Genomic DNA, 19,340 nt, shown 5'->3' with positions numbered 1-19,340 from the left:
ACATACATCTGCAACAACATGTCACATACACCTGTAACAACACGTCATAAACACCTGTAACAACACATCACATACACCTTCAACATCACATCACATACACATGTAACATCAAATCACATACATCTGCAACAGCACATAAAATACACCTTCAACAACACGTCACATACATCTGCAACAACACATCACATACACCCTCAACAACACGTCACATACATCTGCACAACCAACACAACATACACCTGCAACAACCAACACAATAGCATACACCTGCAACAACCAACACAATAGCATACACCTGCAACAATCAACACAATAGCATACACCTGCAACAATCAACACAATAGCATACACCTGCAACAACCAACACAATAGCATACACCTGCAACAACCAACACAATCGCATACACCTGCAAGAAGCAACGCATGAAGCTACAGACTAAGCAGAGAAACAAACACCTCTAGGTGAGCACAATGTAGGCGGGAGTCAGCTACATTAGACAGCAAGACCAACATTTTTACACCGTGTGAAAACATTAGCCACACCCTACAGATTACAAATACGTTTTTGTTCAGACGCTATTTTAAAAAATAAAATTGAAACCTACAAGATATAATAAAAAAACATTTAAATTTAGACTCGTAGCTTCTTTAAATAAACTATTTTTTTTTTCGAATTGCAATTCAATCCTTGAAAGTTTCAAACAAAGCCAAGGCAGTGTTTGAACAGCAGACGATGAAGCTACATGGCTAACAAACGAAGCAGACGACAAGGTAGCTCTACTCCCCAACCAACTGGCGACCAAGGCACAACTAAAACCCGGCAGCCCGCTTTGTTTTTTATACTCGTTATTTGCCTTTTTTTTTTATAGAGCCGCTAAAGTCGGAGCTTACCTGCGGCAGGAGTAGCTCTGTAAACACAAGACGCCGCTATGATCGACCAGTCAAACACCTTAACCATTCCCTACCATCCAGCTGGGGGGGGGGGGAATTACAGATACTTATGCAGTACAGCAGTAATAGAGGGAGATTTTTGGCCTTTAACTCGAGCTAGTCAAGAGGAAAATGTCAATAGTACTATAGGGAGATTTTTGGTCTCTAACTCTGGCTAGTCAATATGAAAACTTTTCTAGAGGGAGAATTTTTTGCCTCTAACTCTGGCTAGTCAAGATGAAAACTTTACTAGAGGGAGATTTTTGGTCTCTAACTCTGGCTAGTCAAGATGAAAACTTTACTAGAGGGAGATTTTTGGTCTCTAACTCTGGCTAGTCAATATGAAAACTTTACTAGATGGAGATTTTTGGTCTCTAACTCTGGCTAGTCAAGATGAAAACTTTACTAGAGGGAGATCTTTGGTCTCTAACTCTGGCTTAAAAGAACATCAGTTGAACAAAAATGCCACTGACATCAGATAGACAGAACTGCCACTGACATCAGGTAAACAAAAATGCCACTGACATCAGACAGACAGAACTGCCACATGACGTCAGTATTTGGCCGTATCCCACGGACTGGTGTAACCAAGTTTACAGAGAGTGATTAAAGAGCCGGACGGCAACCCCGGGGCATGATGTTAAACGACAGTACGGACTACCACTGCGTGTTAGGTACGGCCTTACGTTCTCCAGGCCATTCAAATGTCAACATTCTCCCATCTTCCTTAAGTCAGGACGACGATTAAGACTGTGTAAACTACACTATCTGAAGGAAACTCTAGCTAATATTCACGTAATTTCCTACATGAGTATAAAGGAATATGTTGACGGGCACAACCGCTGGCGTATTGCCTGAGCTTGTCTGAGTGGAGACAAATGATGGGCACAGACTGAAATCTGTTCTCTCTGCAGGTCCTAATTACCAATTATCAAAGCCCCTTACCGACCATCTGTTTGTGAAGGGCGGGGTGGAGCGTGTTTACATATGAACAAGGACATACGCTCTTTGTCTTACACTCGGCGGGGAGAGGAGGGAATTCACACAGAATTAGCTGCACGTATTTGTTGATGGAAGCCTGGTCGCCGCTGGAGCAGACTCAGATCACTTCAATAACCAGCCGGTTGCTTCAAGGTAGTTCTAAACACTGAGGACCGTTAAAGTGTTCGTCATACGTGACGTCACACAATAGGCGGAAAGGGGGGGGGGGGGCGCTCAACCATATTTTATAAGAAAAGAAAATGGGAAACATGTTAATCGTATATATATATATATATATATATATATATATATATATATATATATATATATATATATATATATATATATAATTCTCTTCTTGGAGACCCTAGAAAACACCAAGCTGTAAACGCGCTCCCTACCACCACCACCCCACATAGTCTGGTGAGCTGTGGTTCATGCTAAATGTTTACAATCGTAGAGCCGGGTTTAGTGACGGCTATTAGGGGCAGATAATTTAGTTTTAATTATTATAGTCGTGTAGGGTTGAGACATTGTGGCGTCACCAAAGGGAGAATTGTTAAAAAATTTACAGTTTTTGTTGTTTTTTTTGTGACGACGGTGGCCGGGGAAGGGTTAAAGTCAGCTAAAATCACGAGACAAGCCCTAAACTCTACGAAATAAATTTATTCAACGGAACATGTTCACCTAACCACTAGTAAATTTCACAAACCTTCAAGCAACCCACTCCGATTTAGGTATTTGTCAAGTAAAAAAAAAATGCCTTTCTTGAAAAATTGACGCATAAACTAGACTTAAGTACCCACACAATCTACACGAGTTGTTTCGTTTCTTTCGTGTCAAAGACGGAATTAAACTTTTGTAACCACTCCCCATTTATCAAACGGAGCAAAGAACAACTAAGTTTCTGGTCTATGCCCTACAGATTACTACACAAGCACTGGGTGTTGATCGATCCACTGCTGAATGACGCCATTGTTAATAGAGTCCATATAATCTGTTCTCTATATTAACATAATAAAAGCTTAACCTCAAACTAGAAAATACGTTCTTATCAACTAGCTATACACACATTCATATCGCATGTAATGCCGTCAATACTTCGACACTTGAGGATTGTGTGGCTAATATAAGTACCTAAACATGGTCTGGCACTGGTAGACAGGATAACAAAATCTCAGGTCTACATTACGTGTTCCACTTACAAACGCTGGCACAAATAGCCGTTATTCGCCATTCAAAAGAATGTGTTTGATTTCGTTAGTTTTTTTTTTACAATTGTTCAACATTCACGTAAACACACAGACAAGAATCATCATTGACATGAAATCTAGATCAACATTAGACACAAACAGACAAGAACCAACATTGGCATGTAATTTAGTTGGAACATTGATGTCCCTATAACAAAAAATAAATTTTAAAAAATAAAAACTACAGCACTCACCCTCTCGTTAATTGCGATGGGTCTGTTGCTGAAGCAGATCCCTTTACAGAAGCTCTCGTGGCGCCTGGCCCGTGTCTTGTTGTTGAGGAGCTGAATGTTGTCGCCATGTGTGTCGTGGAAGAGGAGGGGGGCGTCTCCTCGGGATAGGTTTAGATCTCCTGGCAAACCTACAAAAGGTCAATAGGTTCAAATGTATAAGATAACTTCTACCGACAGGTAAATAGGTTTTGATCTAATAGATCCTATAAAACAAGGGTCATAAATAGGTTTCGATCTAATAGATCCTATAAAACAAAGGTCATGAAAAAACCAACCAACACTCAACCAGTAGTGCTAACGTTAACCAACCTTTACAATATCCAACCAGTAGAGCTAATGTAAACCAACATTACAATATCCAACCTTTACAATATCCAAACAGTAGAGCTGATGTTAACCAACCTTACGCTATCAACTATTAGTGCTGAGGTTAACAAACATTCAGACTATACAACCAGTTTAGCTAATGTTAACCAACCCTGACAATATTTAACCAGCAGCGCTAATGTTAACAAAAATTGATTTTTTTTTCGCTAATCAGTAGAGCCAATGTTAACCATCAGACTAATCAACTAGCGGGGCTAATTTTACCCATAAAAAATGTTTCTCAATGAACGCCATTTCACGTGAGACTTGCCCAATGAGTGCACTCACCCCTACCTCACTACACTTTGCCAAGTCTCATACATCGACCTGGGCGTATTCACCTTTCTGGTGCACCGATATAGATCCAAGACAAAAGAGGAATGATGACAAGATCAGCTGAAGACTAGACAAGGAACATTTACCGAGTAGTAGGGTCTTAGAAATACATCCCAATTACATGTGAAATAGTTTAATAATGCCAAGTGTTGTATCTAATTTGAAGATGATTTCCGCTAGATGCTACATGAAAGACAGGACCAGATTTTCTACCAGTCCACGTTTGATGTATACTACACCTTATCATCTTGTCATTAGAAAGTAAAGAACCGAGACTCCAATAGTCAGTGATATGCATCGAGTCATCATCGGAGGTTTGTGTGTAGGTAATCGATCAGACTACAAATCACATCGATATGCCGGTAACCTTTTGCCAAGATAAAAAGCTGATATGTTAATGAAACGCTGATATGACGCAAGATTCTAGTCACTAGGCACAAGATAACTTGGACAGAACAGTGTCAAGTGTGCATGTAACTCTTGACGCAGCTATGGAACAGCTTTGGTCAGACGCAAGCCTACGTTAACATTGGCTGTCTATGTGTGGACTTTGTTGAGTGAGCTGTTGTCTGTTAGTGGTCGGTCTGTGCTGGATGCGTGGTTGTGTTGCAACAGAAAACACGACTAACATAGCGCTACAGACCAGGTATAAAACTGACAAAAGAAAACAATGACACGCTATTGTAATCAAAGTCGAGGGGCGTAGACCGGCTTAACGGGAACACAAATACAAACAAGAAACTAAATAGAATCTCTCTCGGCAAACAAGTTGCTTCAACACAGGTTTATATCGGGGTCTTACACAGACGGCGGTACAGGACTCAACCCCTGCTTGCTGACGGTAGTCTGCTAAATGTGAACATGTATAGGTTCCTGGATATGTGCCCAGTGGCCGCGAACTTCATACCATATCTAGGTGACAAATACCTATGTATCTTATTTTAGCGTTTAGTAGACAAAACATTTCATAAATAAGAATAAGTCTACAGAAAAGAAAAAGCTTTCGCTTAATTTTTCTTTTCGCGCATGCAATTTATTACGCACATTTCGCGCTTCAAAACTGGCATTTCACACCATTCCTTATCAGCGTGTTTTGATTATACCTGTGCCAAAGTGTTGACACGGAATCAACACTTGTCCCTGGAACAAGTATGTCCAGATACATGTAACTTGTTGCAGGATTTAGCTTGGTAGTGTAAATGTTACTCGTGCACGCTCTTGGTGTCAACAAAGATCTTTGTACACGATCCATTCAAATTGCTAGCGGGTTTATCACAACAAAGACCTGCCATGACAATGATATCTGTCTCTTCAGGAAATGTTTAAACGAGGCTCTACCTAACTACATGGAGAGGTAAAAAAAATACTCCAGACTGGTTTATTAACAAGTGTTACGGGCTAACCCGGAAAATGTTACATGGTGCACCGGAACTTTTTTTTTTTTACAAGTTTGTAAGATATAAATAAAGGACTAAATGATGTGAAATAGTATCGATAGAACGCTCCGTATGAGGAAATTCGTGTCTAATTAAAACTAACTTCCTGAGCCAGCCTCAAACGAATTGTTGATGCTTCCAACTAAGTTCCGGCTGGTTGGCTTCTGTGTACATCTAATGATCTGCTCTGAGCACATCTGGTTGCACTTAGCTTCATTAGGACGATGGCGTTCAAATAGGTACAAGTTATTTTGGCAGTTAACGTTATGCTGCACAAATTGCATTTTTTTACAACAAATTTTTCGTGGTAAAGTTTAAAACGAGAACATGGCTGTGCTACTGGAAGTTCACCATCTATAGAGCCATTTAAGTTAATGACAGCGAACATGGCTGTGCTACTGGGAGTTCACAGTCTATAGAGCCATTAAAGTTAATGACAGAAAACATGGTTGTGCTACTGGAAGTGCACTGTCTATAAAGTTAATGACAGAGAACATGGATGTGCTACTGGCAGTTCACTGTCTATAAAGTTAATGACAGAGAACATGGCTGTGCTACTCGGAGCTCACTATGTATACACTTTGGAGGTGTAAAGTTTAAGACGAGATCATAGTTGTGCTACTACTAGGTTTACTATCAATTGATCAGTTTAACAAGCACTGTAGCCTGTTGGAAATATTTGGTCTCATATTACTTTTAAACTTTTACTTTCAACAATCTCACAACATGGCTGCTTCTGTATGTATATGTTTTAAATGTTTGTGGTAAGCATGGCAAAATGACGAATTATGATGATAAATTAATAAAGCTACAATGATAAATTACTTATAAACAACAATAATAAGACATCCAATAGATATTTTCTTTTAAAATCCACGTATGTACAACGTAATGCATCTGATTCAATAACGCTGAAAAACTTCTCCGTTACAGACTTCGTGGAAAAGGTAAAGCCATTCTATACTGAACCATTTTTTAAAGTCTATGCCCCTAGCAAGGCAGACTTCAAGCAAACGTGATCTAAAGACACAACGAAAACATTTCAAGTCTGAGCACAATCATTCGAAACCAAAAAACGTCAAACGAACTCCTAGCTGTGGGCCATAGACATAAGACAAGCCCGAAATAAAAGAAGCGGGCGGTGGATGTGATAAAGCGAACACAATACCTTCAAGCTGCAGGGAAAGATGTTTTCTGTTTAGTCTTGCCCTCGAGAGCTGGGGTCGAGTAATGATCAATTGATTGGGCACATTGATACCTGTCCACAACGCTTCTTGGCAGGATGAGGAACTAGCTTCAAACGACTGCGACCGTTTAAGTTCTTCCCGTCTCCTCCTGTTGCCGCGGCCCTCGTGTGGCTGGATGCGGATAGGCAGGTCGGACATGCTGGATGTGCAGGGTTCGGATCTCAGTCGGACAAGCTTAGGTTTGGAATACGTGGCCACTGTTATATCGATGCTGTGTTGTCTGACGGCTGTTTTGGGCGAATGCTGCTGGTCGCTGCAGATAGCTGCATTCTTTGCGTTGTCTATTTGCGGGGACAGGCACTCGCACCTGAAGGAGGATATTGGTGTTGGATGATCAGGTTGTTGAGATGCCCTTTGTCTGTCAGTTCTAAACGGCGAATTGGGCGGTAGGTTCTCAGACTGTGGGGTGGTTCTTTCTGATCTGAAGGGAGAGTTGAGTGGCCCATGCTCCGACTGGGGAGTTCTTTGAAGCTCTGAAGAAGTGGAGGATCTCTGGGCACGCCGGAGTCCAGGGGAACTTGAGACGTGCTCAAAAGAAAAGGCACGCTTCTGTTCGGTCGATCCACCAGTTAAGTTAGCCTGTTCTATCCAGGAAGCTCTCTGGCGACTGCGGTAAGGGGACGAGATGGCCACATGCTCGAGCTGGGGGCTGCGGTGTAGCTCTGAGATCCCTGAAGGCGTGGACGCCCGCTCGCCCCACGAGACCCTGTCCCTGAAGGGAGACGATGGTACAACAGAGCGTTCTGTGGGTGGGGATCGCTGCACATCTTCAATACACGTGGACTCGCCCTCGCTTCTGTGGTCAAGCCTGCCGGACACCGGGTCGGACGAGGAGAGATGCTGAGATCGACAGCTGGTCTGCTCGCTGCTGACCTGACCTTGAGTGAGGGAAACGACTTGTTGAGATCTAGGGTTGCTGGGTCCTGATATGGACAGCTGCTCTGTGCTGCTCTGGTCAGTTCGAGATGTCTGTTGACCGACGCTGTTGGTGATCTCAATGGTCTGCTGCACGTTGTGTCTTTTTGTCACAGAAAAGTGATCAATGATAAAGTTTTCCATGTCATCGAAAATTCCCATACTAAAAGCTGGTATTCACGATGTGGTCTAGAAAACCTGATTTAACACAAATCCCAAGTGAAACAAAAGATCCACCCTTGTGTATTCAGCAAACTTTAGCACTTGAACCATGCTCCAGAGGCAACGATAAAAAAAAAACCTGTCTTCACAAATAATCCAAACGAAAAAAAAAATGAACACACTGCGTGGTACACACCAGTTTAAAGAATTCACCGTAAAAACAAAGGGCGAGGTAAAGAAACCAGGGCAAGCAGATTCTTTTTTTTAAATCTCCAGCTAAATGTTCTTTACTTTGGCCGCAATCCTGGTGGCATCTACGTCGATACCGCCCATGATCTTCTGTTTATGTCGTCACTGATTGTTACACCAGGTGCAGTAATGACGGGTAACAACAGCTACGTTACGATACTGAGGTAAGACGGCGAGAAACTGCGATACCTAGTGAGTACAGCTCGGCTCTGCTCAATAACAAACCACTGTATACTGCTATTATCTAGAGGAAATTCTGTGCTGTGCCACCACTTTGAATCAAAACTGAAGTGAAAACCTCCTTGGTTTGATTACAGCAAAGGCAGTCCCATCTGAAAACAGTAAGCCAAGCCACACCATTGGCAGAGAATAAAACGATGAACATAATTACTCCATCGCAGGGATGAAACAGAGGGCAAACCGTTCCTCTCATTTGAACTTCATGAAAGATGGTAAGGCGAAGGCGGTGTTCCAGTTCGTTCTGTTCCACAGGTTTTCCTTACCTGCAGCTCACACTTTGCTTTAGGAACTTCCTTTGTTCTAATTATACTTTTAAAAGCACAACACCTGATTTTTTACACTACTTGCTAATACACAAACAAGCCAACTAATTAACTATTTATCTGTAAAGCTGTCGTCAGATAAATTAAAATAATTGTTTCTTCTAAACACAAAAATGCTCACATATTTTTAACACAGTTTAAAGTGCGATAACCTAAAAAAAAATGGTGCGCGGAACACAGTCAGCACGTGTATACTGTAGGCAAAACTAGATCGACACCGTAAACTCCGGTTCCAGACTGCTATCAGTTTGTAAAAATAACAGGTTAGCAGAAAAGATGAGGCAGGGAGAGGCCAGGCCTCCAGCAGCCGATAAGCGGTACTAGACAAACCTAAAGGTAGGCTCGGGCAAGAAGGAAAGTGTACGGACACTCAGCGGCCATGTGTTAGATGACCAGCGGATAAACTCAGTGCTGCGGGCTACTGGCATTGGGAGAGTGCCTGCTACAGGCTAGCATGTTGTGACATGCCTGAAGGGTAACACAGAGTTTTTGGCTCAAACATCACACATGCCAGGTTGAACTCAAGAAATATGCCCTGTTCAATAAATATCAGAGATCAAAGTTTCTATTTTTAGATACACAGACAAAAAAATAATAGCTTGAAGTCAATTAAGGTGAAGTGTAAACAAAATAACAAAGTGCAGTAAATCTCTGTAAATCATAGAACACCAAAAGAAAAGAATTCTAGGATAATGGGTTGTCTCATACTAATATTCAGAGTTTCTTTCAGGCATCTCTTAGAGGGGATGGTGTTACACAGCCTCTCAAAGCTAGTATACCTCCCCCCCCCCACCCTTGAATGTAATAGGGAAAAAAATTATGTAGAAAATTTATAATTCAACCCATCTCTTTCTTTCCCCCCCCCCCCCCCAATGGAGAAAAATGCTAAAAACAAACACTGCTAATATTCTATCCAATAACTTAAACTTAAGGCTATGAATTAATTATAAATGAAAACTATAGTTGATGTACAGAGAAGCCATAGTTTGTACTTGATAAATATCTAGTTCATACACTTGTTTTTTTTTTTTTCTAATTTGTGGATATAGTGTAGACATATGAGTCAGATAACAACTATTAAATCAAGTCATGACATTCATCATTGTGTATCTATCAGCTGGTCTAACCACACAACCACAGGTCTATAATTGTAGCAACTCAAACACTCTCCTAAAATAACTTCCTGGCTACAAGACTAAAATAAAACCAATTTGACACAACAGTTATTTGAACCCTGATTACACACAACATACTTGAGTCACGCAGCCTGAATATTACCACACTAAAACACTACTCCATTTGTGTTTGCCTAGATTTGATTATTTCCACAACACAATATGATATCAAATATGTAACATTTTCCCCATTTCAAATGCTGCATTCAAGATAGATAGCTACAGGCAATATAATAGTAAAAATGTAAAAATACTATATACAAACATTCTTTCATAAATTCTTGTTATGATGAGTTTACTCCTTATACCCCCTACCCCCTCCCCCCCCCCATAATTGGTGCAGGGTGCTTGATGGTCACATGCCCAGGGACTTTATAATCTCTCAATAACTGTCATGGACCACAGTACACTGCTTTGCCCAGAGGGCCATGTTGCTGTAAATATGATGTAGCCACTCCCACTCTCTTCTTTACACATTCGTATTAAAAAAAAACATAAAACGTATTACCACCAAACACTTTCAGGTGATAAAATATGAACAGTAAACCATTACACCTATTTATTCCTATGCTAATATTTTGAACCAAACAAGCAAACTTTTAATAATTAAAATGTCAAGAAAGACCAAACATTTCAACAACAAGTACATTTCAATTGAATAAGAAAAAATATATTTTAGAATAACACAGAAAATAAAAAGTGTGTGATATAGCCACAGAGTTTTAAGTGTATACAAAATTGTGAACTAATTCACACCTCAATTTGATTTGCATTTCTCACAAAAGTATTTTAAGAAACAGAAAGGGTTAAAGGAAACACCTAAAACTGCTGATTTTTATGTCAATACTCTGATGTTTTAAACCTTATCCAAGTAGATCTAGTTTTCATTAGTCTAAACACACCATTTGCACTTTTCACAATGACTACTATTATGAAATTTAGTATTCTTAAGACAAATATATGGCAGTAACACCCACAAAGTCCTTAAGAAATCAATGCTTAATATGTACCATGAGCTTAAGGCAGCTCAGGTTGGAGGGAGGAAATGATGGCTAGACTGTAAAAGATGAATACAAATATGATATATACTGTGCTAAGGGAAGTGCCCACAACAGACTGATGAACTATAGACACAAGGATGACTTGGTAGAAGCAAAAGGCACAGCAGGGGACAAACAAAGTGAAAGAAATGGTTGACACCCTATGCTCCACAAGGGGTAAAGTAGTGACCTAAGTAAGGTTACTTATTATGGTTAAGCCCTATCATTTTTTTCAATTGAATACATATGCAAAGAAACCAATTTTGCAAAATAAAATAGAGAAAGGATGATCATAAAAGAAAAAAGTAACAATATGTTTATTCCTAGGGCTAGCTCAATTCAACAGCATAGAGGTTATGATTAATTATCATTAAGTACACAGGGTTTAGTATTGTTGATAATGATTTTCCTGTTAAATCTTTGCTGTAACAATTGGTCCATTTAAATACTGACATCTGACCTTAAAGTTTGCATATATTTTAACTGTTAAATTAAACAGTGATGTTACTGACCATCAGGTTACATTTAGGGAGACTTGACAGGAGAGCAGCTCTGAGCCATTGATTTTTAGAGACGACCAAATATTTTCTTATAAAGGATATTAAAGTTCAATTTCCTACTCATCTCACTTTACTGACTTCTTATTTTTACTAATGTTAAACAGGCTTTTTTTTTATTGTTTTTAAATAATAAAACATAAGTCATATTAAGATGAGTTGTTTCCCATTTCACAATTTAGTTTTTGCTCACATGTTTACTTTAAGCAAATACTCCCTAAAATAATTCAGCTAATGTGATTTGAGTTAGTTAAAGATAAAACATTACCCAGTGCTTAAAAAATACCAACAACTTATAGGCCATCATGTAACTAGACATATTCTTGTTAAGAAAATGACCCAAAATAGCACAATATTGTTAAGAAAATGACTAAAAATAGCTCAATATTGTCAAGTTTACATTGGACATACAGACATAAAGCCTTTCAATCCTAACAGTGCTATGTCAACACAAAGAAATTAAATTTTGGATAGACATGTTGTGTTTTATTATTAAATGTATAAATATTAAATGTATAAGAATTTAAAACTAAATTAGAAGCCTAATGTGACAACAATGAGTGAACAACATAAAAATCCTTTCTTAGAGTACTTAACTACAAGAATTACTGAACTAATTAAAAGTGACTGATACTTTTAAAAATTTGTATTTAAAGGCATCAAATCTTTTTGTTCCTGGTAATTTCCTTCCAAATATGATATCAATTCATGGCGGATTGGGGGTCCTGTATTTTCTTAATTTATATTTTATTTCATTTCTTTTTCACACAAGTGCCTGATTGTTTTTATATCCATCCATGTTTTCTGGTGATTTAAATAATTTACTTGGTAACTTTTACCTCCATTTAAACAAAGCCATTTTTTGTAAATTACAAATAAATTAATAACATAATTTTAAAAATTACCAATTATTGATTATTAGTGTTGTTTCTTTAAATTTAATTTAGTCTGTAATGAAAAGGGAGGAGGAATGAAAACTACTAGTCTATATGATTTTCATCATTTAAATGTGATAATACAAAGAAATGGATGATTCTGATTCTGTGTCAGAAATGGTTTCTTGTTTTTTTTTAATTAGGCTAATACAAATGTATTAATTTTTGGATAGTACCTCATTATACCAACCTATGCATAGGTCTATCTATTTTCTTTTTGTTGTTGACAAAGGGACACATTTTTATTGCTGCCTAAGCCTTTTTAATTCTTTTATTTATAGGTCTTAGTGGTCTATGTATGTAATATTAGTCTAGTCTAGATGGATAGGTATATTTAAGAAAATGTAGATCTAAGCCTACACTCTATTAGATTTTGATTTAATAAGATAGAATCGGGGAAATTTTTTAACCAGTGTCCAATAATACAATCTTCCAAAAAAAAGGTGTTAGGTTACTGGTCGTGGTACTTAACTACTAAATTGTAACTAAATACACACATTGCTGGCTAATGTCATTGCTAACGGGCCCTAACCCTAACGGCCCCCAACCCTAGTCCAACCATACGCCTGACCCTAATTTATAACCATAAAATTAGTCGAGATTACAATACAACAACTCAACACACCGATTTTTATTATTTTACTTTTTAAGTATATACCTAGGCCTACTATTATTAATTAATAATTATAATTATCGGACAACGGTGTCTAAAATTAAAATCATCCCTACTCGGATCTACTAATAAATCTAGATAACAAATCTAGTCTAGAATCTAGTCGTCCAGTAAGTCCAGTACATTTGAGTAGGAATGAGAATGAGATTATTCAGAGTAGTCAGTGGTGAGTAGTTTCATAGTTCATAGTTTTAGTTTGAGTAGAGAAAGAGATCTAAATAATTAAAAAGTAAAGAAAAAAATAATTTGACTATTTTGACGCTTACCTCTGTTAGAACTAGTCGATCCTGTATTTCCCATTTTGTCTATAAATTAAACTAAAGAGTGTTATTGTTACATAGCTATCGATCAATTCTAAAAGTATTAACTATGCACTGCTGTTAAAGTGTAATAAATGTTCATTTTCAGAAGAATGTAACCAAAACTAGATTAATAACTTGGAAATCCCAACAATGTTTCCAGCGGATGTGGTTAGAAAATTTTATGTCTCGTTCAAAAGAGTTCTGTTGTTTACATCATAAACGAAATAATTTTTATTTGAAGTTAGGCCTAATATATTTAAAAATAAAATTTTAAAAACATGTCACCAAATCTAGTATAATTTTAGTAAGATGAGTTTGTTCTATTTTCATTGTTTAGGTCTAATCATTATAATGCATTCAAATTCGTGTTATAATCAAGTTGTTAATGCAGACTATAAATTAAAGCACCCCAGATCTATAAATAATATTAGATCTATATTATTATTATTTTTTAAAAAAAACTTAATTTAATAATTAGGCTTTCGAAAATGTAGGTGTAGGTTATTGCCATTATTGGCTAAGGCCAAATGTTTCATTTTCTCCGTTTTTAACTATCGTAATAGATGTAGATCTAAGTATCTAGTTAGGCTAAGTAAAAAAAAAAAATTATAATAGTAATAAGTTTGAAAAACATTTTTTTCAAATTCTTTTTAAATCATTGTTTTTTTTATTGTGACGTCACATACTCCTTCCCCCCCCCCCCCCCTGAATAAAACTGCAGGTTTCTCCTTCATGATGCGACACAACTGCACTATGAGTTGATCTCAATTCATTTTTTTTTTTTTTTGGCCAACTTAAACTTTTTGCTTGGAATTATTTGACCTAGATTCTGGAGGGTTGTGTGAGTGAGGGGTCTCATTTCAGTTCCCACAATGCCATAATAATGTATTGCTTCAAGCAGGCTACACAGATACAACTCGCCACACTGGATCTTATCCAGATAAGCCCCGCCAAAAAGTTAACTCCCGCCACCCCAAAAAGATTATGAAAAGGATATGGAACTTGTACTTTTTAATTTTATCAAAGGGGGTGAAATGGAGACATGCCATTAAAATTTGCATGAAAGGTCTGTATTTTATTACCTTTAACCCCAACCCCAATCCTAACCCTAGAGGCTGACAAAGAGTTGTCTTATAGGGTGCGTTTAAATATTCAAATGTTTAGACATAAGAAATAGACCACAAGTGGCGGGTCTTAACTTTTCGCCGGTGCACGTTTTGCACTAATGGCGTTGCTTATCTGGACAAGACCCGAGACACATGTGATCAGAATGAGTGTCTGTAAAGCTTTTATCTGTGGACTATGTTCCTGGGTGTGTGACGTAAGACATACTAACATAACTTAAAACCCTACTTAACACTGCAATATGAACCATATTGCCCATTGAAACTAAACAGCACCGAACATATGCAGTGTTTCTTCCAGGCATCTCTTCGGGGGGGGGGGGGGCTTCGAAAGAAATGGAATTTATATAGATAGAAAACAGTGTCCGCCCCCCCCCCCCCCCAATTACAAATGCTAAACCCCGAACGAACGTACCAGGTCGTGCTGTATAATAAAGCATTGAGAGTACTTTGATCATCCCCCGTAATAGTGAAGTGTAATATCCGTCTACGACCGCCAAAGTGTCAGGGGCGTCGCAGGGCGCTCACGCCACACACGGGAGAAAAATGTCTAACAGAGACCTTAGGGTAGCACAATTATTATATCACAGTTCTCTCTCTTTTTTTCAATGGAATATTGAGTTCTTTGTTGACTGTAATTCCATCCCAATGCTTCCCCTCTCTCTTACTCCGATTGTCTATGGCAAAAATTTAAAAAGCAAAATGTTCTGAGCATAATTTAAAATCGAGTATTTAAAAAAAAATCTTTAGTCATTATCTATTTTATACGAGCCTATATATTGTATAATAAAGCAGACTATCAAATTTATGTCATAATTGCCAAAAACTATTCCCATAATGCACTTAGGGGGGGGGGGGGGTTGGGGGCAGAGTTTCTTCCAGACTTTTTTCTCCTGTGGGTGGGGGGGACTACATTTAACGAGGGGGACGGTCAATGGTAAAAGTATATGTTTTCTATATAAATTACATTTTGTTCTGGGTGGGGGTGTTTGTCAGGTGATTTACAAAGGGAGGCGAATCTTTTTTTAAATGCTCAGCTACCTCCCTTACAAATTATATTTAGAAAATTAGTAACGTTCTATTTGTGTGACTGCTAGTATTGCACCACACTCGTGTCGTAGACATAAAACGATCAAATACAAGCCAGCTATCGGACTGAGCCGTGGTGGTGTGGGTAAAACCATGACTTTATCAACAGAGCCTAAAGCTGATGATTTGTGCTCCAGTTCTCGGGCTGGGGTACAACCACACCACTAACTCGATACTCAGTTCTTTTGTTGGTTTTGTTTTTGTTGTTGTTTTTTTTTCAAGTTTTATTTGTATCTGAAGTTTTTATCGCATATTTAATTTTATCAAATATGTATCTTTGAAAAAAAAGTTAGATCGAATAAAAAAAATTAAAAAGTATTTCCAATACACTATAAATTAAATACAACCTCTATCCCAACCTAATTCCAACATTATTCATAGGCTTACTAATTTGAATAAAATAATAAAAATGACAGTGTATATAATAATAAAACCCACAAACACTTTCATTATATATATATATATATATATATATATATATATATATATATATATATATATATATATATATATATATATATATATATATATAAGCATATTCGGATTTTTCTTATTTAAATTAAAAAGAGAAAAACTGGAGGTGTAAAGAGAAGAAGTGTTGAAGAGGGACTCAGAGGGTGGAGCATAAAGGAAGCAACACACTGTCAGTATAATGTGACGTTGAGGACAATCCCAAAAGCTGTTCGACATAAGTAGTTTGCACACTTTGTTTATAAAAAGAAAAAAACATTTCCTCAGTGATGCAAGTTTACATGAAATTTAAGGATTGTCACTTTTTGGTCGCCTCAGGTCCGGAAAAGAAAAATACACAAGCGCTGTATCTATTTTTATAAGCGCTTGTTCATATGTCCGTTAAGTGACATAGACGTCCTACAAATAGGATCTCATTACAGACAAGACAATGTCAATGTACAGTCATTTGTCTAACTGACGTGTACTTAGGGATTGAGACTAATTATATTGGGAATATTAGCTTGTACGTGCACGGCAAAACGCATGTGAAAAAAAAAATTCGAACACTTTTCTTGAACTAATTTACCTAAATTCCCGTGAGAAAGTAGACTATATTTTTTTCAGCATCCATAGATTTATGTTGCAGTTACCAGGAGCGTCCCTACTCTCGTGATGGCCTGGAGACAAATATAACATGATGAAACGCAGTGAAACCATATGAAACCACATGATGCGATTCTCGCACGTGCTTCGCTTCTACAAGCGCTTATTAGTGACTTGATATCCTCACTCCGACTGAGTTTTTTTTAAAATTACTCCTTAACTTAAACTGTTGTCTTGTTAGTGATTGTTAGGTCTCTTGTATTGTGTATATCATGGCTACGCCCCTTGAGTGTTCAAAGTGTGTTTACTGTGATGTGTATCTGATGTGTACTTATACGGCAGTTAACGAAAGGTATAGTCAGCGACAGAGGACGTGTCGTCTGAGCTGTCTGTATATAAGAATAAAGTACTAAGGTTAACTCAGAGAACTATGTCTACTTAAGTAATGTAACAAATTTAGACATTAGTAGGCTTAAATGCATCGTGTGAATTTTAAAGGAAAGTCTATTTTTAGCCAATTTACAAAAGCTTATATATATATATATATATATATATATATATATATATATATATATATATATATATGTATATATATATATATATAAATATATATATATATATATGTATATATATATATATGTATATATATATATATATATATATATATATATATATATATATATATATATATATATAATGTATATTATTATTATCGCTTTGCATTCAGTTCGATTTTAATGAAGTCGACAATACATGGGACAAAAAAGTGTTTGCATTAAAACCTGACCAGTATCTCTATAAGACTAGGCATGCTGCCCAGCTTCGCTTAGGCTTTCGGAAACATTGAGAATTTGAATGCTTAATTAATTCGCCCATATAAGGCGCCGGTCAGTCGAGGTCAGTTTTGACCCCCTCATCGTAGACTTTTCGGCCAACCGGCCCCCGTGTTCTGTCGCCCCAAGGCAAGATCCTGCCAAATTTGAAGCGCCTGCGGTGCCGGGAAGTGCCCTATCGGGCACCCGACAACTTAGCTTTATAGATCATCTAGATCAGGGGTCTCCAAACTACGGCCCGCGGACGGCCCGCGAGGTCCTCTCATCCGGCCCGCGGAGATCTTTTTGTCCACGGAAAAACGTTTGTTGGTGATGGCTGAGGAACTTTGCCCAGAAAAATCAAAGACATGCCTGGAAGAAACTTGCCCCCGAACTGAAGTTTTATAGTTAATGCTGCCCTCGAATGGACTGAAAAGTTTGGAGACCCCTGATCTAGATCTAGATCTAGAATCTCTAGATCTATATGATCTAGAATCTCTAGATCTAGATGATCTAGATCTAGATCAATATCTAGATCTAGAATCTCTAGATCTAGAATCCAAATAGATAAAATAATTTTTTTAAGTTTAGGCCGAGAAAATCGTATTGTATACATTTCATAGCGTACATAGATCTAGCTCTAAATCATATTTGAATGAAATAGTTCATTTCTTTTTATTCTCAACTCGGAAGATGACGTCATCAGTTTCGTGCTCTTTTTTTAGTGTAAACAATAAGCGACGTCATTGTTAAATGCGTTCTTGTCCCAAGTTTAAACACTTTTCCAGTTGCATAAATAATACTGTTTCTCTACATTCGAATACGCCTTTATTTTTTATTTTTCTTCTTTAAATAAAATTGTGGTTATACATTTAAAACATCTAACATATTATTTTCAACAAAAGTCCGTATAAAGGTATCCATATATCGCTGCCGATTATGACGTGATGTCCGGCGAAAATATTTTGCGGACAGACAGAGAGAGAGAGAGAGAGAGAGAGAGAGAGAGAGAGAGAGAAGAGCGCACATGGCCTTTTATATATTAGGATAATTATTTATCTGCATATTGTGTAGGGCGTGAGAGCAACCATCGGTGACCAACAATCCATGTTTGTAACCCAACAAATCAAATGTTCGCCAGTGCTTAATTGTGTTATCTCCCCTTTCGTTATCGAATTTAGTAATCTTTAAATTAATTGTTTATGACTAATTTCATAACTGGTCAGATCAAACATTACAATTAGAGGCTATTTCTCATTTTAGGGCGTTTTATATATTTTCTTTTTTTTTTTTTTTTGACATATAATTAAAAATATTTTTTTCTCTTTTGCAATTATCCAAGGGAACTGTTGATCGACATTAATTAATGAGCGTACTTAAATTAATGATTAAAAAAGTTTGTTAGTTGAGTCTTTATAATATATTAATTATTATAATATCAATTAACAATATCTTTATACATGTTTATTTGTTTATGCAATAAAGAAATTTAACTTTACAAATTAAAATTGCTTCATTTATTTTATCAGATTATTTTTAAGAATATAAAAGGGAAACTAGCCAGAAACAATAAGGCGAAAAAAGTGAATATATAGGTTATCTCCCTTAGCCCTTGTGATTGTAATTAGGTTTATTAACATGCTTCAACGCTAATCTATATTATTTTAATATAACATAGAATCATAGAAAGTTAATTTAAAATAGTAATAAACCATCAAAACTGCTTTATTACTGCGTTTAAAATATTATGAGTAATTTACAAATACGTCATAGCATCATCAATCGTCAGTCATGGTGTTATGGCATTTGGAGAGCGTCAACCCTACGCCAGTACCCCAGGTCTTTCTATACTTAAACCAGTATCTCAGGTCTTTCTATCCTTAAACAAGCCAAGGCCCTGGTATGT

General features: G+C 37.2%; 1 protein-coding gene across 2 annotated transcripts in view; it reads right to left on the bottom strand.

Annotated features, from left to right (window-relative positions):
* LOC131947801 (protein neuralized) overlaps nucleotides 1–13,510 on the bottom strand; it is a 36,719-nt gene extending 23,209 nt beyond the window's left edge. The window contains exons 1-2 of one of the 2 annotated variants that reach the window (XM_059309126.1): nucleotides 13,318–13,510; nucleotides 3,359–3,525 (exon numbers count right to left, since the gene is read on the bottom strand). In XM_059309126.1, the coding sequence (XP_059165109.1) occupies nucleotides 3,359–3,525; nucleotides 13,318–13,351 (201 nt within the window). In that variant the 5' untranslated portion in view covers nucleotides 13,352–13,510. Of the gene's footprint in view, nucleotides 1–3,358; nucleotides 3,526–6,703; nucleotides 7,467–13,317 lie in introns of those variants that run through there. The other variant, XM_059309125.1, reaches the window with a different exon arrangement.
* Nucleotides 13,511–19,340: the final 5,830 nt, after the last annotated feature.

Source organism: Physella acuta, unplaced genomic scaffold, assembly GCF_028476545.2.
Source record: "Physella acuta isolate Inbredline_101_S28 unplaced genomic scaffold, ASM2847654v3 ptg000607l, whole genome shotgun sequence".
NCBI lineage: Eukaryota > Metazoa > Mollusca > Gastropoda > Physidae > Physella > Physella acuta.
This window is presented reverse-complemented; position numbering and strand designations above follow the sequence as displayed.